This window comes from Mustela lutreola, chromosome 1, assembly GCF_030435805.1.
Source record: "Mustela lutreola isolate mMusLut2 chromosome 1, mMusLut2.pri, whole genome shotgun sequence".
NCBI classification, from domain to species: Eukaryota; Metazoa; Chordata; class Mammalia; order Carnivora; family Mustelidae; genus Mustela; species Mustela lutreola.
The window spans coordinates 153,598,100-153,625,747 of NC_081290.1; the positions used below are offsets into that span (position 1 = coordinate 153,598,100).

Sequence of the window (27,648 nt, forward strand, 5' to 3'; positions counted from 1 at the left end):
CCAGTCAGCCAAAATTTTGGAAGAATTAACTGAACTTCTCCTAGAGTACATCTGTCCTAGGTATGGCTTGTGTGTGCCTGTATTGTTGAAATACAAAGAGAAGCATAATCCCCTGCCTCAAGAACTTACCACTTTAAGTTGAATTTCATGTCCTCCCAATCCATTTGCCTTTAACTGAAAACAACTCAGAATGAATTATTGTGGCTACATACTACTTTTACCAGTTTTTAACTAGCACATGGTTAAAAAGTCAATGCATACTTTCACTCAGTATATATAAAGGTAATATAAAATGGAAATTATTAAAGAAGAGAAAAATATATAATTTTGTTATCAATCAAGCTTGCAGCTAGGACTCCTGATTGACCAAAGCCAATCAGGCAATTCAAAAGCTGTATTGGTGGGTATTTAGAAAAAGTCCTTTGGCAGTAAGCTGATTAAAACTAAAATCCCTCCATACTACCATCAATTGCTTTTGTAAGTCTTTCAAAAAGGGAAAGCCACCCTTTCTAACTTCTTAGAAGTAAATTCTTTTGAGTCTAAAGACCTAGTCAGTGTTTTTGAAACTGCACCCCACAGTCACCTGGGGCTTGTTGAAAATGCCTATTTCTAGAGTCCAGTCAGCCAGAGCCTATAGGAAGCATTTTTGACAAGCTCACCAGGTGATTCTTCTGCCTAACAATTTAAGAACTGGAGGCAGTGAATAAATTACTGCTCAGTAGCTCCTCCTAGTGTCAGCTTTTCAGAAAATACTCCAGTTTCCCCAAATTGGGTGTAAGAAGCAATTACAGTAGTGCTCCCTTAATTGTGGCTACTTCCAAGACCCTCCCCCCAGTGGATGCCTGATTACCAAACCCTGAATATATATGTTTTTTCATATACTTATGATAAAGTTTTATTTATAAATTAGGTACCATAAGAGATTAACAACAATAATTAGGAATAAACATAACAATTTCAACAATATACTACAATAAAAGTTATGTAAATGTGGTCCCTCTCTCCTTTGCTCTCCAAAATATCATACTGTACTGTACTCAGCCTTCTTGTGAGAATGTGAGATGCTAAAATGCCTATGTGATAAGATGAAGGGAGGAGGTGTGACAAAAGCACTGCGACACAGCAGTAGGCTCCTGGTGACCCTTTGAAGATCCATCAGAAGGAGGATCATCTCCTCTGGAACCACAGTTGAGCCCGGATAACTGAAGCCATGGAAAGCGAAGCCAAAGGGGAGGACTACTGTATTTCATATCAGAACAGCAATCAATCACTACCCAAATCTTTAGTTACCAGTGGTCAACCCGGGATCAAGTCCCACGTCGGGCTCCCTTTTCAGTGGGGAATCTGCTTCTGCCTCTCCCTTTGCCCCTTCGCTAGTATGCTCTCTCTCTCTCAAGTGAATAAATACAATCTTAAAAAAAAAAAAAAGTTATGTTCATTCCTTGAAGTGTTTTGATGTTGCTGCTTTTACATTACAAGACAACCAGTCCCCTTTAGGCTCCAAAGGCCTGGCAGTTGCTGGGGAGATGATGAACAGACATGTCTGCTCCTGTTTCATTTTTCTCCAGCCTGGCTCTGGCTCATTCACCTTATTCTGCCTTCAATAGCTGCCAAAAAAGATTTCAGTTCTTTTCCCAACCAAATCTGTCTGGCTCATGAAAGCCCATGTTTGATAAGGTCTGAAATGCACAGGTGATGAGCCTAACCTGGAGCAAGCATGCAGGGAACGACCCAGCCGCTCAGGCCAAAGCTGGGTGGGTAGCAACACCAAGAGCTAATCCTACTCGCTAGGGTGCAATGGACACAAAACATGATGGTCTGCAGGCACCTGAGTGGGGATGCATGGCATTTGAGCAAGCAGCCATGGGCCATGAGAAGAGTCAGCTGGCAGGAGATAAGAGAACAACATTTAAAGACTATGGATTTGAACATGGATCTTAGAAACTTTCCTGGGCAAAGTAGGTTTTTATCCAAGTTAGAATGACTTTGGATGAAGCTGAACAGGGAACTTACTCTGAATTAGGGTCAAGGTTACTCCTTGCTGGGCTAATTGTCACTAGCTGCCTCCTGAGGTTCAGAGAGATTAAATTCCTGCCTAAGGCCACATGAGTCACAAGAGCCTAGGCAAGACTGAGACCCAAGTATGCATAGAGCCTGTTACTCTTCCCACCATCCTACACTGTTTTTCCATTTGTTACTTCTGTTCTTTAAGATTTTTGTCCTTTTTGGTTTGGATTTAAATTACATTTTTCTATTGACATTGTCACTTACACAAAGTGAGACCCTAGATGCAGGAACATTACCTAATAAGAGTCTGATATACAGAACATTATATGGATCTTTCTTAGGGTTTAACAAAAGCTTTAACACTCCATATGTATAAACGCACCTGTCCAATTTAAGAGTGACTTGTTGCTCAACTGTACTGACGCAATCAGATATTACTGCAGGGTTTTAGCCAATGTTCATAGTAATTACTTAGTGATTCTTTTATTGAGAGTGCTGTTCTGAATAAACTGGATTTTTCTTGGCCATGGTTAACTGAAACAACAAAGTGGAGTTTATCTACATGATCTGGTTGGGAATAAAGTACAAATTCCTAGTGTGACACCAGTCTTAAAAGAGAAGGACATTACTCTTTTCTCTGTGCTTTCCCATCACCTCCAACCACAGCACCCGGCCAAAGTGCTGGCATACAGGACCCATGTATCTGAGTAAGTGGACAGCGACTCTAGCCCAACTCTCCTTTCTGCACAGGCAAACCCTAAGTTTGTAAAGACAGCCAGCCAGCTCCTTGTTGGATCCCTGGCGTACATCTTTTCAGCTCTACATTTTATTGTGTCAAGCTCAGTGAGATACATATAAATACATGTCATGTATGTAGTCCCACTAAAAAAGGGAATCCTGGAACATATCAACACATAAGAGAATTCACAGATGAATCATGCCTCATTCTGCAGAGAGCAAAGAATGGTGAGAGGAAATAAAGAAACGTAATGGGTTTCCATTGGTAGCTTACAGAATTGCCCCTTAAACTCTATCTTTCATATAGTAGAGTAGGGGAAAATGAGCAGGATCCCGGTATTTGCTTGGACTTACTTCCTACCCTTTCAAAGACAACTGAATTCTTTACATTTGCTTTATGACTTAATGAGTCTCACAGTGCTTTCATCCAAGTTATTTTACCCATCATTTCTAGGTGAAGAAGCAGAAGTCCAGGGCAGGTGAGTGGCCAGGTAAATGGTGTGATGCCTTTATCCAGAAGTTAAGGCTGGAATTCTCTCAGCCCAGCCCTTTGCTGGTCAAGCTCAGACTCCATGGACCTTAGTATCCTTTTCGTAAAGTCAAAAGGAGGAGAACCAGGTGGTCTCTTTCAGTTCTAAACTTTTCCACTTGTTCAAAGTCACACTGAGGATGAAGTGACAGAACTGGGACTTTTACTGGGACTGTGGTTTTAAAACAATGAATACTCACTGAACTATGCTAAACCAGTTCTAATGAAACAGAATGTCTGTTATCATTGTAACCTCCAGTCTGGATGCTTTGTGCTTGGAATCAGTATCTCAAGAATCCCAACAGCTTGACCAATAAGTTTGACTAAAAGATAAGGCACATTTATCACTTAGCATAGATACCATCATATTCCCATGAGAGACTCTGATGGTCACAGACTAAAAGTGGTAAAGAAAACATCGTATCATGTACCAAAGCCACTGAAATGCGGCCAGCTTATGGTGCTGTTCCTCCAATGTGAAAGGGAAGGAGAAGATATTCTATATGCCTTACAAGTCACAACTGTCTCCTACCAATAAACTGAAAAACGTACATGGGAGATAAAAGAGCCCAAAGACTTCCAAGTAATGAACAAATAAAAAGGCAGCTTAGGAGATAGAGGAGGGAAGAAACAAGATTTAGAGTAATCAAGAAACTTCCTTGGAACAAGTCATAAATCCCTTAACAATGATGCTCTGAGCATCCTGATTCTCCAGAACAAACAGAATGATTTCAGGAATAAGCTCATGGAGTTGACAACCGGCTGATGAGACAAACCTCTGTGATTTACACAAAGTGAGTTACTCACACACTAAAGACAATTCCCTTAGAACTCCTCATTACACACACACACACACACACATACACACACACACACACAAACTCCTCACTCCACACAAAAGGATAAACTCTACTCTATGAAAACAACTTTCAACCATGGAAAACTGATTAAATTTGGATATTCCAGATCTGGAATAGCTTTGCATTCCACTCCTTCATTCCATAAAACAACCACTTTTTGAACCTGATCCCATTCTGGGACTACTCTCTCTTGCCAGAACCCAAATGATGATGTAAACCTATTAGTGACCCTGTATTATTAAATCTTCCTTCCAGATCTAAATTTCCCAAGCACTCACGAGTAGACAGATGATAGTGGACCCAGGAGAAATCAATTACTCTGTCTCCACACCTCATTCTCTGTCCCATGCAATTGGGATGATGAACCATACATAACCATACATAAGGAATATGGCAGACCCGTAGGTGTGGGAAGATGAAGTGCTCAAAGAACAAGGAACTTATATTCTGTGAAAGACTCAAACTAACCATTATCTTTCATCCACTTTTATTCTGCTCTCCGCTGGCTTCCATCCCTGATTTCTATTAATATTAATATAGATGACAAGAAGACTTATTGAAAGGATTTGAGGAAGAAGTAAACTAGGACAAAACAAAACATAGGACAAAAATAAACTGGGCACTAACAACTTTGCACTTGAAGGATGACCCTGACACTCTGAACCTACTATACAAAATAATTACACCACTCTTTAAGCGAAGCTAAATAAATGTTAAATAATATTATAATCAGGAGATACTTTACCAAATTTTAGGTTGTGAAAACTTTTAATTATATACACAATCAGTGGACCACCAATATTATTATCAACAATTAACAAGGTTTTGCCACATTGCTACATCATTTCTTTAATCTTCGTGTATGTACTTCTAAGCAAATTCTGGATGAGTCATTTCACTCTTCCTTCTTTCTAGATGTCTAAAAAATAAGGAAATTTTCTTACATAATCACAATGTCATTAGCACATCTACCCAAACTGACAATAATCCTTTGACATCATCTAATACACAATCCACAATCAGACTCCTCAACTGTCTCATGTGAACCGTCTTATGGTTCAAATCAGGTCCCACACCAGGCTTACATATTAAGTCTAGTGACTTCTATCCCTTAGAGTCTTTCTATCTACAGTCTCTTTCCACCTGACAATCCCATTTGTTTTTTTCATACCACTGACTTAGTGCAGAAATTGGGTCAGTTGTCTTAAACAATTTTTCACATTATGGATTTTCATTTGTTTCCTCAGAAGGTCATTAAGCTTGCACCACCAAACACTGTATTTTTTGAGTGAAAGTTACTTCTAGAGACCTGAAAAGATTTTACTTTAAAGCCAAGAATACTTCCTAGATTCATATGCATATGTCAGGTGCACACAAGTTCTGATTGTTCTACTTTTAGCATTACTAAGATTGATCAGTGATAGTAAGTTCTTTTTTAGCTCTGGAAAATAATTTTTGGTGTTGAAACAGATTTCCATAGATTACCATGGAAGTGAATTTTAAGTAACTCTTAATAAAGGAGATAATGAGTAAGGTTGTTATTAGTAACCAGAAAATTAACAGTCCTTATATAAAGTCATCAATTAAGAAGCAGGAAAGTTAACCTGCAACTAAAACAATAAACTTGATTCCCATGATTATTATAAAAGTTCTATCTACCGATCCACTGAATTATACCAACCAACTCAGTTACCTAGTTTCCTAATGAGCAACTACTAAAGACACTGAGCTAGTGCTGATGAAGTGACAGTCATGGCCTCTGCCTCAGGTAGAATAGCAAGACATATTCTATTAAAAGGATAATAAAAGAGATTATAAGCTAAGCGCACAGAGTGACAGCAAACTCAGACAAATGCAGAGTTCAGTGAAGGGAAAGACCATCGTAGGAAACCCTTTCATGAAGATGTTACTCCCTTGAGGACAGTGATACTTGTCTGTTTTGCTTACTGCTACATTACCAGTGTCTAGAAATGTGCCCGGCACAGAGGCATTTAATAACAATCTGAATACATGAATGAGCCAGGACTTAAAATACCAATGCTTGTTTGACTAAACAACTGTGCATTCCTTCTCTCCCTACTTCAGTGGTGGGAGGCTAGACCTGAGCTGCACTGGAAGACTCAGGCAGAGTGGACAAGCCAAGGGCAGTGAAAGCGGAGCCCATGGTGTAGGGAAACAAAGATGTGAGAAGACAAAGGATGTCTGGAGCTCACTGAAACAGTCCTGGGGATCTGATTTTGAATCAGCAGGCATTAGCTCCTAGACACAGACCATGCCAGCTGGTAGAGGGCCTAGTATACAAGGCTAAGGGACAGTGCATTTGTTAGACACAGGAATGATCGGAGCAGGGCAGTGATGTTACACAAGAGAGAGTTCATGAATACAGGTCAGAGAATACCCTGAAAATAGGAAAAACTAGGGTCAGGCAGACCAGTTAGGAAAGTAATTCAATGGCAATAACAATTGGTAGTAATAATGGCCATGATTTTGGTAAAAATGGAAAAGCAGGATAGATGCCATAGGTATTAAAAATATAAATAAAATCAACAAGAGTTGTTGATGATCTGACTGGACATGAAGGTCAAAGGAGAGAAAGAAATCAAAGATCATACTCAAGTTCATTATCCAACTGTGCTGGGCAAATACAACATACAGTGATGGAAAAGGTATTAGCGTGTTTACTTTTTTTTACCCGACAACACTGGGTACATTTAATCTACTCGTCATCATTCTCACAGGAAGTGATCCCACCAGTGCTTCAATCTAAAACTCAGGACCAGAGAAAGGTAAGGCTTGGCTCAAAGTCACAAAAGCAATTACCAACAGATCTAAAGACCTAAATGGAGATCTTCTCCTGTCCCTCAGTCCATTACTCTTTCCATTCTGACATCATAGTTAGTTTCCATTAATCTTTCTCAATAGTACAATTATAATTCCTAAGAAAGGTAAACCTGTTAGAAGGGGAGGCCTGTCTCTCCTGGCAGAACACCTTGCATTCTTTTGGTGGGAGATGAAAATGGGAGTCAGGAGCAAGATGTCTAACCTACGCCTTCCTACAATGTGTGGAGAAAATATAAAATAGATCCAGCTTGCTGGCTACAGGAATAACACCCAAAAGGCTTCCATGTCAGGGTGTTAAAAACATGTATATCTGGAGGCACAGGGTACTTTCTGCAATCCACTCACACATTCGTATACAATAAATTAGGAATTATATATTTCCATGATATATAGTTGTCTAAAGTAAACTGAGAAACTCAGCAAATTACCCATGCTTAACCAGTAAGAACCAACACTAGAGCTGAAAGAGGAGTGAAGAAAAATATGCCACTTTCTTCACTTCAAAAGGGGGGCTTCTTCAGTTTTCCTCAGGCATATATTCTGAAGGCTGTAATAGGAGATAGTCATGACCGGGAGGAGAAAGAGTGAAGTGGAAGAGAAAGTCTACATAAGAGACCAGGGATAATGTAAAATTTAGAATATTTCCAGGCCAATCTTATCTAAATGTACCTTATAAGGAAGTAAATCTTGAGGAGTAAATAAGTTTTTTTTGTTTGTTTGTTGTTTTAAAACACAAATAATGCTAGGGCCAGGAGTTGAAAACAATCCCCACCCCTACCCCACCCCTGGCCCAAGTCTTTTGAGATAAAATAGTTTACATTTGAAATTAATGGGTGAAAGAAAGGGTTGTTAAATTTCCAAACAATTTTTCTTCTGAGGTGAAAGGGTTTCATCTTAATGTTTCTGACCTCTTCTTTAGTAATGATTTGGCCAATATCCCTGTGTTAGGCCCTATCCACTTATAGAATGGAAAACAAGGGCTATTTTTCTCTCTAAAATAAAAATGTCTAAGAAAACAAAGGGTTTAGTCTCTGGGAAGACCAACCTTGAGAAGTTCTGCCAGGTAGGACCAAGTTGCAGCTGGAGGGCAAGGCAGCCAGAGTATGTATGTAATGGCCTCCTCACCTCATCCATCACCAGAACCCAGGCCCTGTTCCCCAAGCAACAGTGCCTTTCTAGAGAAACTGAGCCTCACTGAAGGAAAGCAGTGGTGCCTTGCAAGAGCTTCCAAATGGTGGTCTACCAGCTGACTCAAGTGAAGTCAGACAGCAAAGGGACCTCAGACTATGGGGAAAATCTCCAACATGAAAGAAACCAAAACCAAAAGGAAAAATGAGCTCAGAAGAAGAGAAAAACCACCAGGAGCCCTCATAAAATACTGTGCTCAGAGATCAATGTATCCATGAAACAAGAATAGGGGGATACTGAAAAATAAACAAAAAGGAACAATTGGATCATGAGAAATAGCTCTTGGAAATTAAAAATATGAGGGCAAAACTTAAAATTTTAATAAGGAAAAAAATACAAAAATTTTTAGTAGAAAGATTGGAAGAAAAAATATCAAGAAAATATCTCCAGAAGTTAAAGATATAAAGATATAGAAAAATAGAAGACAAAAGATGAAAAAAATCCCATGAATAATTCAAGATGCTCACTGTGAAACTAGTGACCTCTAAAGAAAACAGAGGGAAAAACTACCAAAGAATGAATAAAAAGGTTAAATTTCCAGAACTGGTAGAAGGAAATGGATCTTCGCACTGGAAGATGTGTCAAGTACCTAGTGAATAAAAATACCCAACCAATCACACTTCCATGAGAATTTAGAAATCCAAAGATAAAAAGATCCTAAAAACTCCTGAAGACAAGACAAAGAAAACAGATCTATGTAAAGGACTGAAATAAAAACAGCAGGAATGGAAATCAGAAGGGACTAGTCATACCTTCAAAATCCTGCAAAGAAAATGGTTTTCAGCTGAGAATGCTTAAACCCACCCAATCTGCCATGGTATTAGGATAGAGATTTTGAGAACTGTACCCCTTCTCAGAAAGCTGGCAAAAGATGAAGGGGGACAGAAGAGGTAATGGGAGCAGAGTGTACGGGAAAGTCTGGGATGCCAGCGACAGAGCAAACCAAGCAGCCAGTCAGAGTGATGAGGAAGAAGGGGGTCCTAGGAGGGCAATCCCTGGGGAGAAAACTGCACTGATTAGCTGGTGTGCTCAACATGACAGAAAGCTGGATATTAAAAGGTTACTACGGGGTACAGAAAAAATTACACGGACACGCCCTTTGTTCCCCACCAGAAAACAATGCAAAATTATAAAAGGCAATGTACACTTATAAAAGAAATTAGAATATACTATTTGGCTTAGCAAGGAACAATATTTACATAGTCATGAAAATGCAGATACCAAATACCAAATTAATAATTATGTCAGTACTTTGAGTGGTAAAAAGGCCTAACCTACCAAAACAGAAGTTCAGATGATGTAAAAAAAAAAAAAAAAAAAAAAAAAGTAACACATCAAGAGTGTCAATGTAAGATATTTTAAAATATGAAAATAAGTACCAGATAATTTTAAAAGAACTGGAGCACTTGGGAGGTGAAATAGCGTGGGATGTGATGGAAGAATGTTGCTTTTCATTAGAAGCCGATGAGGGCAACTTAATTTTTAAAATCAGTATGCATCTATTACTTTGATTAAAAAATAACAACAAACATTCAGTGAGTACTCACTATCACTACATGCCAGGGACTATTTCAAATGCTTTATAAGTGACCTCGTTTAATCTCCAATCTAACAATTCTTTTAGGTAATACTATTATTATCCCATTTTAAAGATGAGGAAATTAATGCAGATAGGGGTTGGGTCATTGGCCCAGGAGCTCAATGCTAGCAACTTGATGGAGCCAGGATTCAAATTTAGGCAGTGTGGGCCAGAATCTGGAGATCTTATTAACTTCTGAAGAAGCCAAGAAAATATAATTCCATAAATTATTTTGGAAAAAGCAGATTTTCGCCTATCAATAAGCGCAGACAGTCATAACCAATCAGACTAACAGACATGAGTAAGTGGAAAGCATTTCTTTTCTCATATCTAAAATCCTATATTTTTCTATCAACAATAAAAAAACGTAGCCCAAACAGCAAGAGCAGCAGAAAAGAAAAAGTTGGAAAAAATTGCAGTCACACAAAGTATAGTTAAAAAATGACTAAGTTTCCTTGATATATGAATTTGTTGGAAAACCATTTATCAACAGCCTGTTTCTCTCTACCAGAGTCCCTCAAGCCGAGAGCCATGTCATTCCCCTTTGACTGATTAATTAGCCAATCAGGGAACATTTTTCATTGTGAGGCATGATGGTTTATTCCAGCTAATGTTTGGTCTCTAATGGCGACATATTAAAGCCAACTCGGCTATTTTAGCCCTGTGGAGTGACCAAAAGAAAGGGATAGAAGATAAATCAAAAGAGCTCCCTTCAGTTTTCCTTCAGTCCTTAACAAAACCCCCAAGGAGCAAATGGCTGGAGGAAAGATCCTCTACCAATAAAAGAAAAAAAAAAAAAGAAAAGAAAGGTAGAAACGCCTTCAAGCCAAGGGGATCCTTTCCTGTGTCTGAGGAGCAATAATTTATCCTCTGTTGATTAACAGACCACTGATAGAATAGGCACTAAAAAGTCAATATCTAGCTCTTCTTCCTTTTTTCAAAAGCTGTGCTCAATAGAAAATCTAGTTCGGCAATGCTTCTTACTCACTTGGAATGATTTCACCGCTGAATTAGAAGAGGCCAAGAGTAACCTGATCTTGGGTACTCTTCACACTATGGATCACACTCCAGCCAGGCAGTTGCCCATTGTGGTGCAAGTTCTCCAAGCTTCTCATCCATCCCTATGCCTGTGATAGGCATCAAAGCACAAAGATCTTTGTAGAAGTTCAAATATCAGAGGAATACAAGTTCCTAAAGAAGAGAGATGTGAATATTCACATACCCAGGAAACAGGAAGCACTTCTCAAATATGTATATTATACTGCCTAGCCCGTTTAGCAACATTATTCTAAGCAGCTACTCCTTGCTACCCAATTCCACACTTATGTACATAAAACTAACTGGCTTTCTCACCTCCAACTAGGCCAAAGATTACAAATTAGCAGTTGTGTCAAATGAGATCACAAACATGTTTTACTTGTCTGGAACAAGATCTACCACCACCACTGATTTCAACATCATCATTATTTTATAAATCTTGGGAACTTTCGGGCAGGATATCAATTTTCCTGATTCCCTGTCATCTTAAAATTAGACTACTTACATACACGTTTACAGTCAGATACCTGGACTCCATGGACATTTGAGACCCAGGATAAGCTGGCAAATAGAAAAAAAAGGCATAAAAGAGAAGATGTACCAAGTTATGTAACAAGTTACATCTTCTTAACAATACCTTGTCCATTCAGAGACTCTTGCCCTTTGTACCAAGATCAATCATCAGTTCTCCGTAGATTTTTCTGGCACCATGGTAAAAATTAATGGTTCTCTAGTCTGTTTCCACAATGTTTAAAACATACTTCAGTAACTGAGTTCAATTCAGTAAAAACTTTACTGAGAGCCTACTTCATGCAAGGCATGGTTCTAGATGCTATATAGAGTACAAAAATTCCTGCCCTGATGGGGCTTCCAAACCACTGAAGAAAGACGGTAAACAAACAATTCAATGTAACAGGTGGCAGTAACTGCTATGGAGAAGAATAAAGCAAAGGAAAGGGTATAAGAGTTTCAAGGGTTTTGTTGTTATTGTTTGTGTCTTCGATTATACATAGGGTAACATTTGTACAAAAGTGTGAAAGAGGTAGGGGTAGGCCATTCCACACAGAAGAGCCACCAAGTACTTAAACTTGGGGTGGGAGCAGTCCTGAAATACTAGAGGAACAGCAAGGAAGCCAGTGTGATGAGGGCAGAGCAGTTACCAAATACCCAGAAGATGAGGTAGGGCAGTAGTGAGTATGTGTCTATGTATATATGAGAAAGAGTGAGAAAGAGAAAGAGATAGGGTAGGGGTGGGTGGGTATGACATACAGAATTCTAGGCCATTGTAAAAATTTACTTTTTATACTTTGCAAGGTTTTGAAGACAGTAGTGACATGATCTCAATTACATTTTCCAAAGATCACTCAAGCTGCTATAGAGAAATACACTGTAGAAAAGACTCTTACACTCTCTTAAAGAATCTGTTACATTTCATTCAAGATATTTCTATAACTTATAACTGTGTCCTCTAGCAGAGGACCATGAATTCCAAGAAGGGGGCCAAGTCCTACTGTCTTTGCAGCTTTAGAAATCAGAGCAATCATCAGGACACACCACATAAATTTTTATAACCTTTTAAGTTTCTCCAGCTTTTCCATTATTAAATAAATGCCAACAAACTATGTTTACTGTGCAAGAGAAGAAATCAGGACTTTACATAACCTGTAAAAGAATATCTATTGTGTCTGGCTTCAAAAGTATTAACAGAAGTAAAGATTGTACTAGGTACAAAATATCACTTTGGTTCAAATTCAATATCCTTGGTAAACTATTCACTATTTTGTCCTTTCATACCTCCAAGGATTTTATGTTGCTCAGATGAACTTCAGTGAAAGAAAAGGGAAGGGTAATGGTCTCCTGGTCCTTCCTAAATGGACTGTCCTTCAAGTTTCTTAGATGGCATTTAATTCCACTTGTAAATCTCCCCAAGCGTTAAATTTTCTATGACCTAAGTATTTGAACTGTCGACTCCCTGTCTGAGGAACATTTTTTATATCTAATTCTCTGAAACTCACATTAAAAATCTGTTTTGCCTTGCTACTGTTAATGGAATCAGGCTAATTTCCATTGTGATGACAAAAATAGTCCTGCTTTATGCAATGGCATAAACTAGATGATCTGAAGAGTCTATTTGTCCTTGAGATCCTATTACCTTTCCATAAACAGACTCTAACAGTACTAAAACACTGTAAATCTTTGGGGAAGAGGGATAGCATCAAATACATTATGAAACTTATTAAATTCAGTACCATCATCTCCATGAATACTCAATACATGTTGATGATGATAAAGAGGTTTTTATCTCAGTTTTCATTCATTTATTTTAAAGCAATGAATTCTTTACACACTGAATAAATGCCAATACATCTACCTCAAATTGTGTAGGACATCACATTAGAAGGAAGATAACTGCTTTAGTTATTACTCATAATAAATACTAATTCTTAAAAATTGATATGCTAAGAAATCCACTATAATTGCTGTAGTGGGAAAATGGCAACAAAAAGCCTCCTTGCTGGAAGACTATAAAAGGGAGGATTTAGGGCACCTAGGTGACTCGGTCAGTTAAGTGTCTGACACAGGTCATAATCTCAGGGTCGCTAAGACTGAGACCTGCACTGGGCTCTATACTGGGCGTGAAGCCTGCTTAGGAGTCTCTCTCTGCCCCATTCCCACCCAGGACACACTCTTAAAAAAAGGAAAGGAATTATTGGCAATGAGTAAGTTTACACAGTACATTTATATTAACAAATACTGCTCAGCATGTGACTATGCACACATGGATTAAAATTTTCTCATTACTATGTTAAGTTTATTATTCACCAGCTTAAATTTGAGTGTGTTAACAATTATAATGATGACAGCAATCTTAGCAGCAGCAACTAAGGTATGTTGGGCACTTACTGCATGCTAGAGACTTGCTAAGGCTTGGCTTAATTCTTGTTAGATAATTTATTAGCCCCATTTTATGACTGAAGAAGCTAAGGCTCTGAGAGGTTAAGTAACTTGCCCCAAATCAGTCTTCACACAACCCATGGGCTCAAAAACAGGCTCATCAAATTCTTACAGTGCCTGCTCTCAGTGCCATACTCCAGTGAATGAGCTTCTCATTAGAAGAAGCGAGAGAAATAGAACAATTCATTAGATGACATGATTTTCTCATTCCACTGGTTAAGACATCTACCAAGTTCACCAATGCACAATCACAGAGCCACAGAATGACAGCTCCTTAGAGGGCCATTTCAGCTATCTAACAAACCACTGCAAAACTTAGCAGCCTAAAACAACAATCCTTCCATTATCACACACTACTTTTGTGGGTCAGCAATTTAAGAAAGAGCATGGCAGCGTGGGGCTCTGGCCCCAGGTTTCCCTAATGTGGCTGTGATCAAAAAGTGATTAGAGCTGGCATAGCAATGGGTTGGCCTGGACCTCTTTCTCTTCACAGGCTTGGGAACCTTTCCACATATTTCATCCATCAGTACTAGTTATTTCTTACAAACCATAACAAACAAATCTGTTCTTTTTTTTTAAAGAATATTGGTAAAACCATCTGGACATTCAAAGTCAGGATTTCTCTTTAGGCAAGGCAGGGTTTTTTTTTTTTTTCCTTCTTCTTCTGATTGTATTATTTTAGTCACCATATAATACATCATTAGGTTTTGATGCAGTGTTCCCAAATTCATTGTTTGTGTACAACACCCAGTGAATTACCAATCTGCTAGTTCTTATATATAACCTGCACCTCCAGATAACTTTCATTCCCAGTGCCCATCTCTGAACACACTCTTAAAATACGGTACCCAGGCCTCAAAGAATAGTTCAAATACAGTCACCGCTGCAGAAAATGATCAAAACACCTGTTGCCTTCAGCATGCAGGCACAAGCGTTCTGATACATCCCAGGCCTGTATGTAGGATAGCTGCCATACTTAGATACTCTGGCTTATATAAAGCTGAGGTCAGGTTACAAATCCTTGCCTCTAAATTAATTCTCAATCTAACTGCTATCAAATGAGATCTTTCCAGGATTAAATGAGACTTTACCATCTTCATAAAATTTCATCTATTTAGTTTTGGTTAAATAAAGTGTTTTCCAGCTTAGGGAGATTATTTTGAATCTTGATCCTGTTATCAGTGGTCAAAATGATGATGAGAATTATGGAAGTCATCAGAGCTGGCAAAAAACCCCCAAACTTTAGTCCTAATTCAATATATTATTTGGCTTGTTTGTGGGCTTAGTTTAAATTTATCTCTAACTAAATGGTTTTTCATTAGAAGACTGCTTTAGCAAATACTAGGCTGGTATGCAAAGCTGCATAGCTTTTGAATTCTGATGTCCAGATCTGAGGTAAGAAAGGGGAGGCAGAGTGACAGAGGCTGTAGGAAGGGGCAGAGGTTTAAATTTAAGAGTTCACATCCGGTAAACCATTTACAAAACTCAACCTAATTCATGAATATAGGTTATTAACATGAACATTTGGAACAAAGGAGGAGTAGCTTTAATTCAAGGGCATTTCAAGCAAAAATTTTAAAAAAGGACTCTTCTTTTCCCAGTGATCTTCCCTTATGAGGTAATAAGGGCAGTTTAGATTTTAAAAGTTATATAATACTTCACTGTACTAATAAAACCATATTTTATGTAATGATATTCTATTTGGCATTTCAGAAAATACATTTAGTTCTATAGAGTGTATATTTTTGATACCATTAATAAAGTTATAACTGGGGGCGCCTGGGTGGCTCAGTGGGTTAAGCCGCTGCCTTCGGCTCAGGTCATAATCCCAGGGTCCTGGGATCGAGCCCCGCATCAGGCTCTCTGCTCAGCAGGGAGCCTGCTTCCTCCTCTCTCTCTGCCTGCCTCTCTGCCTGCTTGTGATCTCTGTCAAATAAATAAATAAAATCTTAAAAAAAAAATAAATAAAGTTATAACTTAAAAAAAAAAAAATAAGGGCAGTTTATAGAGCTAAAACAATGGTCAAAATATCCCATGAACTCAACTAGCCAAAAGAGAAGGATCTGCTTGGAAGTGTAGGTTCAGATTTGACAATCAGTCAGAAATGGAAAAGAAAGGAGATTCATGGTAACTGACAAGAAAGGAACATAAATCATGTTTTGGTTCAAAAAGCAAAAGCCCTCAGGTTATTCAAGCAAAGTAATCATTAACTGGGGTATTTAAGAGCATATAAGAAATACAAAGTTTCTAATTCAATCATGTTACAGAGGTGAAGAAATTGACAATTATTTTGCCAAGAGCCTATGTCAGAAACCTGCTCTTGAGAGAAACAAAGTAGGAATGCTGGTAACACAGTCTCAGTCCTTGATAGGGTTTAGGAGTATTTTCTCTAGTGATAAGGCTGAATCAGGAAACAAGCTGGATAGAGGAAGGAAACTGCAAAAGTGGGGGGAGGGAAAAAAATGAAAGAAGAAAAAAAAAAAAAGGAGTATCAGGAAGTTCAGTAAGATAGGAACTAATGGAATTTGTTTTTCAGTGTCTCCAATTCCAACTTGCACACCAAGTGAGAAAAGATACACATACATACACTAGCGTATCTATAACTCCTGACAGGCACTGGCCAGCACAAGTACCTGCTGCAGGTCTCGGGGGCCCTAGTAATTTCAGTTCAATATGTTCGATCATTTCTTTGTCTCCACAGAAAGTGCATACATCTCCAATTTAGGTGAACTCCAATCCAGAGTTATTGTCTTCTTAGTACAAAGATGATGGGGAAAGGAAATGAAGGACTTGGAAATTAAAAATGTACAACCAACCATTCCCTTACAGAGCAGTGTGTTAAAAGTTTTCTGAGTAATTGGTAGTTTGTGATTATCTTTCACTATTTAAGCACTATTTAGTTCTGAATAGCCAGATTCAGATAGCCAGATTCAGATAGCACCAGTGCCTCCAGATAGTCTCTGTAGCTGGAGAAAATACTGAGCACCAAGAAAGTCAGAGAATAGTTCCTAGAGACAGGAAGGCTCTGTTCCTCTCCAAAATACAAAGTTCCCTCCTACTACCCTCACAAAGAAAATTTCCATTTTAAGTGATTTTTTAAGGAAGAGATTTATTTTTATTTTTATTAATATTTTTTAAGATTTATTTATTTATTTCACAGAGAGACAGCTAGAGAGGGAACATAAGTAGGGGAAATGGGAGAGGGAGAAGCAGGCTCCTCCGCTGAGCTGGGAGCCTAACATGGGGCTCCATCCCAGGACTCTGGGATCATAACCTGAGCAGAAGGCAGAAGCTTAATGACTAGGCCATCCAGGTGACCCTTATTTTTTTATATTCATGTTTATATTTATATTTTTGTTTTTTTATTTACTTAGCACAGTCCTAGATTTTAATGATTATTTTCAGAAGAACTCTCTGGAAAATCTGATACAAGTGTTGGACTTATATATCCATATCTACATATACATATACCCACAAATTCTGCATGCAATTTAGAGGAGTTTACTAACTCACTATAATGAATGTACCCTGACATACTGCCCAAGGAGCTCTCCTATACTGACACATGATAATTACATCACTTTATACATACACATCACTTTACAGTTTCATATACTTCTGAAATTTCTAAAGTAAATGACTTAATCGTTGTATCTGGACTTGAAAAACATCAAACAGTCTGATTTTTACAAGGCATTTTCTAAAGATCTGTAAGATAAAAGACATAAAACCCAGCAGAAGACATAAAATCTAGCAGGCATTAAGTGCCCAAGGTAGATCATGGAAACTATGATCAGGCCTTAAAACCTTGGTATTGATCATTACTGATGTGAGCTGACTCAGCATTTAACTATGCGAGATCAAGTGGTTCATACATATAATATTCAATTTTGAATTAGACAATTCTGATAGCAGCATCTGCTGAGGTCAGGGACGGTGTGGGGGAGGGGGTGACTATAACTGAGGTAGTATGAGGGAAATGCTTGTGTTGAAGATACAGTTCTGTAATTAACTAAGACAGTGGTTATAGAATCCACAAATGTCATAAAGTGGCACAGAACTACACAGGATTGCTACCAGTGTCAATTTCTTGGCTTTCATCTTGTGTGATAGTTATGTCAGTTGTAACTACTGGGATAACTGGGTGAAGGGTACAAGCAACCTCTCTGAACTATTTTTGCAACTTCCTATACATCTGTAATTACATCAAAATAAAAAGATTTAAAGCAAAAAAAGGTCAAAAAAATCTGTTATTAATCAAGGGCTGCAGCTATTGGGTATAAACGTATTCAGATTCTTCAAATCATATGAGACTAGAAAATGCACACGTTAACACATCATCTATGCTTCAGAAACTCAAGCTAAGTCTTTCTTAATTCAGTTCTAACAGCAAAATAAAATTGTTCCCAAAGCTGGCCCAGGCATTTGTAATCTGCTTCCTGAACCTATCACAGTTCAGTTCTGCCTGAAGGCAAGGTAGTGATTTTGAAAGCTGAACCACTATTTTCAGCAAAATGAAATATAAAAGTCAACCAGTTTCCCACAAAGTGATGATAAAATATTAACTACTTATGCCTTTGACAAAATCTCAAAGAAAACTTCTAAGGCATAACTAAAATCATTTAAATGTAGAAATTTATTTATTTATTTGCAAGAAAGTTGACCTATGGTACAGGGGAAAGGACAATGACTGGAGTCAGAGGGACCTGGATTTAAATCCCATTTGTGCCACCTTGGACCTCTGTAACAAATCCTTCTGAGCACTGGTTCCCTCACTGCTAAAAAGGTGATAATGCCTCCTTCACAGGACTGTTGGGGACAAATGAAATACTATCTGAAGTGGCCAGCACCGTGTCTGGCACACAGATGCTTTATAAGGTTGTAGTTTCTTTTCTGTCATTACAACAGTCAGGGGTTGTAGAAATTAGTTAAGTTCAGCTTTAACTTGAGAGGTAGGATATCAGCCAAACTAGATGTGGTCAATGTCCAAGGTTCTTGAAATCTCGATGCAAAGACAAGATCAATATCAGCACCTTATCCAGAGCACCCACAGAGAATTACTATGCTAACATTCAATACTACCATGATGTCTAAGATTTTTCAGGTATCTGACCTCCAGCAGCACCTTTACCTTGGCAATGCCAAATACAAATTCAGGCCAATGTTGCTATGGGGGTCAAGGGAGTAAAAACAAAGTGATACTCCTTCCAACTGCAACCAGGAGCCAAAAGAGGTTGTATTTTCAAACAAATCTGATCAAAGGCCTCCTGCCCTTGGCTATAAGGACTGTTGTAACTAACACGATAAGGTTTCAGAGCAACAATTTATTCAGGGAAGGTACAGGTGTGCCTCTAAGAGCTAACTCTCTATGTGAAAATCGACACACATCTAAAAACAAATTTAAGAGTGACTCTGCTTTACAGAGAGAAATAAACTAAGAAACAGCCTCTCAACTACAGAGAACAAACTGATGAGCACCAGGACAGGGGTGTGGGGGTAGATGGGTGAAACAGGTGATGGGGATCAAGGACTGCCTTTGTGATAAGCACCAGGTATTGTATGGAAGTGTTAAATCACTATATTGTACACCTGAAACTGCTAGGACACTGTATACTAGCTGGAATTAAAATAAAAACTAAAAAAAAAAGTGACTCTGCTTTACAGTAATATTTTTTCCCTTGGTGTCTTAAAAATGTGATTAGGTTTTAATACCCTCCCATCTTATATATACGTGTAGCTATGTATTAGATGTAAAATACCACAGAGGCCCTGTCGACTTATGCAGGGCATGCAGCAATGTGACCAGCAGCATTAGCAACACCTGAGAGCTTCTCAGAAACATAGGCTCTTAAGCCCTACCCTAACCTCCAGAACTGGAATCTGCAGTTTAACACAATTTCCAGATGATCTGAGTACGTATTAAGATTTCAGAGCTCTGTCCTAGGCAGTATTCGTAACCCTAAAGCCAGAAGCTCTCCCAAATGTTACATAACAGGGGTTCCACTAGTAGCTCTCAATCCTCACTCCTAATAGTCACCCAAGTCATCTGGGTAAGTTTTATTTTAAATTAAAAGTATTTTTATTCTTCTCTTCTTAATACCTATTACTGGACCCTGACTCCAAATTTGGATTTAACTGAGCTGGGCTGGCACCCTGGCATTAGCATTTTTCTTAAAGCTCCTTAAGTGACTGAGTGGAAGTGCTGCTGAGAACCACTGCTACAGACCACACACTGCACCCTGATCTAACACTGCCTCACCAAACAATCAGGATTTCAAATGCATCTACAAGAGGAAAACCTTAAGCTAGAGTGAGAGATTAAGAAGTGCCTGGATATATATCTTAAACAACAAAACACAGTATTATATTAAGGCTGGTCTTCTCCACACCAACTACACTGAAATAGACTTTCCCTGGGCTAGTACCAGGGAATTATTTCCAAAGCTCCTCAAGTACAGGCTCACAGCAACATGGTCATGAATGACTACACCACCAAAAAGCCAAGAAGTGCTGGATAGTGTTGAAAAGTTTCATGGCACCTAACATCAGGACTTACTGACAGACATCTGTCAGAAGATTAGAAACCTCTAATCTCCTGAAACAAAAAGCTTTCCTGTGCTTACCACTTAAGTTCTTTTTTTTTTTTTTTTTTTTAATTTATTTGACACACAGAGAGAGCACAAGTAGGCAGAGAGGCAGGCAGAGAGGCAGGCAGAGAGGCAGGCAGAGAGAGGGGGGGAAGCAGGCTCCCCGCCGAGCAGAGAGCCCGATGTGGGGCTCGATCCCAGGACACTGAGATCATGACCTGAGCCGAAGGCAGAGGCTTAACCCACTGAGCCACCCAGGTGCCCCACTTAAGTTCTTTTAAAGTTCTACCAAAAGCCCATAAATAATACTTCCTTCCCTCATCTGTTCAACTGTAAAATTTCAAAGAGAGTACTAGAAAAGACCAGGGTCGCAGGCAGTAGGGGCTGGCAGAAGGGAGAAAAAAAAGGGTCAAGTAACCCAAGAATGCAAGGATTTGGAAATGCCAGCACAGTGGGAATGCAAGAGTGAGAGAGCTGGAACAGTAAGGTTATCATCAGAAATCCAGTATGGACCATGGGGCTGATGCAAAGGTGCAAGATGTGGCCAATGGAGAGGGTAGCTAGGGCAGAGTGGAGGTGATAGAACATCCTTGAGGATACTGAAATTACTGAGGATGATCAAAGGAGAGTGACTCAAGAGAAACACTCAGGTAACACAGATGCAAAGTCTTGAGTGAACAAGGCAGAGGGCCTGATCCAATCCAGGTCACGCAGTAACCACTGAAGGGGAGAGGTGTAACCAGAAGTAGCGTTGTCTGATGATCCTCAGCTCTTCCAACAGCCTCTCCATGAATGCAGCATCCAGTGTGGCCTGATGTCAGAACACCTCCTCCCTAATGACCCACCTGCTTTTGACATGACTCAGCAGAGACCTACAGACACCACCCCTCGGTGAGCCAATGGTGCCCAGGCCTGCATCCTCAGTCTTTACCACTGAAGGTGCAGGGGCAGAAAAAGTGCTGAAAGATGGAATTTTCTCCCAAACTGCAGAGGAAATCACCAAGCACAATCTCTAATAAGTACAGCCTTTGAAAATAATATTAAGTAACAAACAGCTACTGCCCTGGAAAAATTCCCGTAGCTCTGGAGAAATATCAGAAATAAATGACACAAGTTTTTTTTGTTCTATCGTCATCAAGGGCCTTGGCTAGGAGCCAATAAAGAAACTATAAGGAGGACATATCGGATTAGTTGAGTAATAGTTATAGCAACCATATTACAGATTTTTGGAGACAACATCAATTTTAAATTATTATCCCTTTATCTCCAGAAACCCATATTTCAAAACTTCAGTTTTGACATCCAAGCCCAGAACTGTCTCTTACTTTGGAAATGGCACAAAAAACTTTTTGCTGTATTACACAGTCCAATGACCTAATGAAGACTCTGAATTATGGACTCATTCCATTTAGGGTACAGTTTAGTCACCCTACTCCTATCTAGTTTTGAAATAAACATTGTACAATGGAGGAAATACAAAACCAAATGCCTTACAGATTCTCCATGATGACGCAACTTTCAAAATGCTTTTTAAAGGGAACAGACCAGAATAGGACTACATACATGATACTGTTCCTCCCCAAGCCATTAGCCCAAACAATTATACAGTCCAAGCAGAGCAAACAAAACCGATGCAAGCAACTACCCTCTCTTCTGGCATGGGAGAGACATTTTTCCCTTTGAGTATACCAGCAAAGGCATTCCTCCCAAGTTTATTCCAGTCCCACACAAGGGAAAAAGCAGGTAACACATATTCTTTCTCAGAATCCTTGTAAAGCATATTATCTTCCAACTATTATTATTAAAAGGATCATATTTAGTCTTTGTATAAAGCCTCTCAAAGTTTTTTTTGGTAGGTTTATCTAAAAAGTACTACCAGTAATAGATATAAATAGTTCTACACATCGCAAAAAATCAAGTGGTGTTGAAACAGAACATATATCAACTGTATGTGGCTTAATACCTCAGGAGTCTTCTTACACTGTCTTTTCCCAAAAATGCAGTCAAGATCTGTTTTGCTCCGAGACGACAGATCCTTCCCTAGAAAAACAACATGATGTCTTTCAGTAATACCATTCTTTCTAAAATAAGGAGCATCAATATAAACTATGACAATCCTGAAAGCAAAATGGGTTTTGGAAAAGAAACAATTTTGTAAGCTACTGACTTTCTGTCTCCCTTTCACAGACTACAACCCCTTAATTAAACATAAAATTAATTAAAAAAATCCCTTATAAATCAAGTGTTTTAGAAGCAGAACCCCTGACATTCTCTTATTTGTAGAAGCAACTAAGAGCATGTAACACGAAAGGGAAATAATTTTAAAGCAAGCTCTTCTACTAGTATGACTTCAAGGTATAATATCTGGGTCTCTGGGTTCCCCATTTATAAAAGAATTATCATTTATTCTAAGGAGACGTGAGTTACTTAGGATTATGAAATGCAGACAAAAACACTGCTAGCTACATAGCTTTGAAAACACACATGAATGAGGGCACACTCATTAACTGAATGAATGAAAATTTAAGATATATGCAAATAACTATATTAGGATGAAAGGATTTCAGATTTTTCTCTCTAAAATGTTTTTTACTATTACAGCTCTACCATCTGTAAGTAAAAGGATATATAGTAAGAGCAGGAAATTTAATGGCTTCTGGCAAAGCACTATCCAAAGGATCTACAATTCTTATTAAAAACACTGAACTCTTTCACTTAATTTCAAACCCACAAACCAACTAATTTAAAATTCACTTCTTTGGAATTTCCACTTCTACCAATAATACTCTGTGAGCAATCAACCAAACCTATTCCCATTTATCAACCACATGGTAAATGCATTTTAAAAAGTAACTGCTACATGTAAAGTCTTGAGGCTCTGGGGGAGTGAGGCTCTGGGTCAGACACAGGAATGTGTGTTCTGAGTAGGAAGCCTGAGTTCCAATGTTACAGACTCACTTGTCTTCTTAGTTTCCTGTAGCAAACTTACTTGGCAAAGTAATGGCATGACCCAGAAGGTTCTAGTTCACTGACTATCACTGGGGCATTCAAATATGATATTACTCAGTGACTCCATGAAATTAAAAAACAAAACACTCTTAGATTTAATGCAAAGTGAGGCACCATAACCAGCTTCATAGGCAACAGTACTAGATTCAATGGTCCAATCAGTATGATCTGTTTCTATCAGGGACATGGTCTTCTGTGGCTCTGTGCTACTCTCTCCTTTCTCCCTGAGCTAGAAACAAAGCTTTCCTGTTTCTGATTATTAAGCAGACCCAGACAACAGATCCTAAAAGAAATTTCCTCAAGAACAAAATGAAACATATCTCACATAGGAACTCAGAAAATGAACCTGAAAAGTGGGGAATAAAATTGGCCATGGTGGGGAGAAGTGGGAAAACCCTTAGGAGGTCTAGAGATCTATTCTTAGCTTTGTCATCAGCATAACCCATTTTGTACTGCTGAGCACATTCAGGATGGCAGTTCCTATTTCAGAAAAAGGAGTTATGCTTAGTTCAAAATATGTATCGGCCATCTTTCCCTAACCTGTCTTCTGGAATGGAACAGATACCCTCAAAGAAATGCAAATTAAGATCTTTTACGGCAACTCTATTAAAAGGAATGCTGGAGGGATTTAGGAAGGGAGGGTACATGCAAGATCGCAATTCTAGGACAGATGTCAAACTATGAACGTGCAGAGATTGAAAACAAATCTAAACATTACAGGAAAAACTGCCAAGCTGGTAGAGACAGTAAGCTGTACCAAAGAAGATGCAAGTGTTTCTAAGGTTTTGGTGATAGGTTCTTATATCAGAAATTTTTATCCTTTAGCAAAGTTCACTTAAGTAAGTGTAGAAACCAGGATTGTTACAGGCCTTGCTCTGGATTTGATCTGGAAAACAAAACACAGAGAAGAATTAAGAGTCAGAGACCAATGGAAAGGAGCTTAAAGATAGATCAAAATGTGAAGATAGAATTGGTACTGAAACAGTTGTTAGTTAGTGATCCTGGTTGAATAGTTTATGAATTTTATAAAATCATGGCCACTTTTGAATAAAATATATAAATACTAAAACTGAGTTTGAAAGCCTACTGGTTTCAGTTCTAAATTAAGGTAAAATGACAGCAAATACTGGTTAAAAATTTAGATGTTAGGGAAAATGACAATCAAAAGCTCAACAGAATAAGAACTTATGTTATCTGTCTGGGTTTGGTTCATCTACCTTTCAGTCTTCCATTGGCCATAACATGGCTTCCAGTAGCCAAGCTGATGTAACTATGTCCATAAAAGGATAAGCAGGTACTTTCAGAGAAGAGTTCTTTAAGATCGTTTTAGCTATTTTTCTAACAGTCATGATTATCCAGTCCATCAGAGTGGCAAAGGAAAGGAGGAAGGTTACCACTGTGGCCAGATATAACCATGATGTCGAGAAGTCCACATGCGAAGCAAATAAAATTACAAAAAATAAGAATTTAAGAAGCACAGAGATCTGGAACTTCTTAATTTAAGGGCAAAAGTCTTATAGAACCCAACAAGTTCTCGGGAAAATAAGGTATTATAGCACCATATTAAAACAAAGCCTGAAAAAAAAAACCCTGAGCTTTCTACTCAGAGTAAAGGGGTAAGGGCCAGGAAATGCATGGTAGGTGAAATAGGTTTTGTTATAATTTAAAAAAAAACAAAAAACAAAAAACAAAAAAACACCACAACCCACTTCAGGTGTATGTAGTTAGCCTCACTTACTTGGAAAATTCATTTGCAGATCACCAGTCATGAAGAATACAACACATACTGTATCTTGATTTTTGTTTTTAACAAAAATACATGGGACCAATAATAAGCTGGGAACAGAAGATTATGGTGGTGGCAATGAAAGGTGATGTCAGAGCACCAGGCAAGCTGCAGGACTTACAGTGGGGTTTAAAATAAGTGAGACCCTCACAACCAATAAGACAGCCAGAATTTTTTCACAGCCTGCACTGGTGCTAATTTAGATTTAAATGGCAAAAGAATCCAAAGAGGAAACTAGACACCCATCACTAGCAGAGTCTCTTGCCATGGGGGGGCAGGGTTTATGGGGGAATGTACTAAAAGTAATACAGTCTGTACATCCAGCCTAGGGAGCCAGCCACCAGGACATGTGCTGTCCAGGCAGTTTCCTCGTTTAAGAAGCAAATACTGCCGGGGCACCTGGGTGGCTCAGTGGGTTAAGCCGCTGCCTTCCGCTCGGGTCATGATCTCGGAGTCCTGGGATCGAGTCCCGCATCGGGTTCTCTGCTTAGCAGGGAGCCTGCTTCCTCCTCTCTCTCTCTGCCTGCCTCTCTGCCTACTTGTGATCTCTGCCTGTCAAATAAATAAATAAATATTTAAAAAAAAAAAAAAAAAGCCAACGGTCATGGGAGTAAGAAGCCTGAGTAAAATCACTAGGATGAAGCTGCACAACCACAGTTCGTACCCCCTTATTTCTTCCACCCACTGCCTAACTGAGGGGCGGAAGAAAGCAATACTCTTATGATAACTCTGCACTGTGTAGGTGAAAAACTTTAAAAATGTTTTTCTAGAGTTTGATTTTTTCCTCTCCACAGATGCGCCTCAAAAAACAGTTTTTGAATTGCAAGAAACTGCATGGAAGTTAGGCTTTTAAATAAACATGGATGATACAAACTTTTGAATTAGAAAATAAGTTATTTCAAATTCAAATCATAAGTTTGGGACTCTAGAAAGGAGTAAGTATGTATCTCAATGAAAATGATATAGCCAACATTTAGGCAGTAGCAAATTTTTATATAATGCTATTTGCTACCGGAATCTCACACTTTTAAAGTCAAATTTTTGTCCTCACTCTTCCCACCAAGCTATGTAAAATGTCATCTTCCCATGTTTTAGTCTCTGGATCACAGGCAGGAGTTAAAGCATGAATCATCCTCATTGAATAAGTGAATTAGTTATGTTCACTAAGAGCCTACCGAGGGCTAAAGAGCTTATCAAACATTATGCTGAACAATCAAAAGTTCCATAAAATGGGTCATTTCTGAAAAGTCATAAAATGCAACCTACTTTAGAACTCAATAATGACTTAAAAATCTATCCTCATGTTTAACAGTGGAAGAGGAATCTGGAAGAAGGTCAGTGCTAAAGTGATCTGTGCGAGATGGTAATGCAGCACCCAGGATCCCTGTGATCTAAGATCCTCCACCTTAGAGATGACTCAGAGTTTATCATTCACATCCAGGGATGTGAATGCTCTACATGGAAAGACTTCTTTTATTAAATGAAAGAACTTTAAAATATGCGTTCATCATGGCTTGTTAAGATGGATAGTAAATAATGACTTTCTTCGTTACCTGGATTTCTGCCTCTTTTTCCCACCTTTTCTACTCATTCCCAACCTGCATTTCCTCTATTTTCCCACTCAATCTCCTCTGCTTCCTTCCTGACAATATATCTTGAGCCCTCTTCCCTGTATACCAAAGCCCCCTTCTCCACAAGCAAGGCTAATACTAAGAAATCAGCAAACCTCATTCCAAGAAATTGAAGGCACAACATACCAAGCAGGTTGATAGGATCACCTGGCAGGGGAGTGGCTTAACTAGAAATAGAAAGCAGATACTCCCAGCCATCCATCAGATTAAAGTAGATTACAGAGGTTTATCCCGGCCGCAGGAAATGGTTTAGGTGAAATCATGCGTGTAGTTAGGCACTAAAGAAAAACTAGATTTGCTAACTTGAAAGTTTCAAAGGCTGCCCTACCATCTAAAAGCCATTTTTTAATGTCATCAATTTGTTCCTTTAGGTTTTAATGAAAAAAGACTGGTTATAAAGTGGCAATTTAGCCTCCCCTCAGAATGACTGAGGAGCCAGGAGGGACTGTCTTCTGTTCTGCAGCAGGTCAGGAGTGGAGACAAATCCTGATTAGAGACCATATAGGAAAACAACAAAGAAGGTTCTAGCTTGAGAAAAGAAGAGGGCATAACACGAAGAGCCACAGAAAAACCACACCAGCTGGGAGAAAGAAGCAGGAAGCGTCCGTCTCTCCTTGTACACATTCCTGAAGGTATTCAGCTACTGACTCCATTTAGCTCTGCCACAGGCTCCCACTTAAATCAAAGCCAGATCCACCTTTCTGGGTTCTACCCCCAAATGAGAACCACCATTAATAGCTAGAGTAGTGGAAATTCTAGCTCCCACTGCTATTCAACTTCTAGGAGTCAGGGAATTCCCAATCATGCCTACTAGACTAAAGCAAAGGGATTTGTGTTTCCCAGCAGGTAGAAAGGTACATCCAATCTCCCATAGGAAGAGCCATCATATGGTAACTAGAC

The 27,648-nt window shown here is 38.8% G+C and overlaps 1 protein-coding gene across 2 annotated transcripts in view; it reads right to left on the bottom strand.

The window, feature by feature from the left end:
* Positions 1–27,648, bottom strand: part of PINX1 (PIN2 (TERF1) interacting telomerase inhibitor 1) — an 85,172-nt gene that overhangs the window by 33,392 nt on the left and 24,132 nt on the right. For both annotated transcript variants that reach the window (XM_059177216.1, XM_059177223.1), the window contains exon 6: positions 22,286–22,362. In XM_059177216.1, the coding sequence (XP_059033199.1) occupies positions 22,286–22,362 (77 nt within the window). The remainder of the gene's footprint in view (positions 1–22,285; positions 22,363–27,648) is intronic.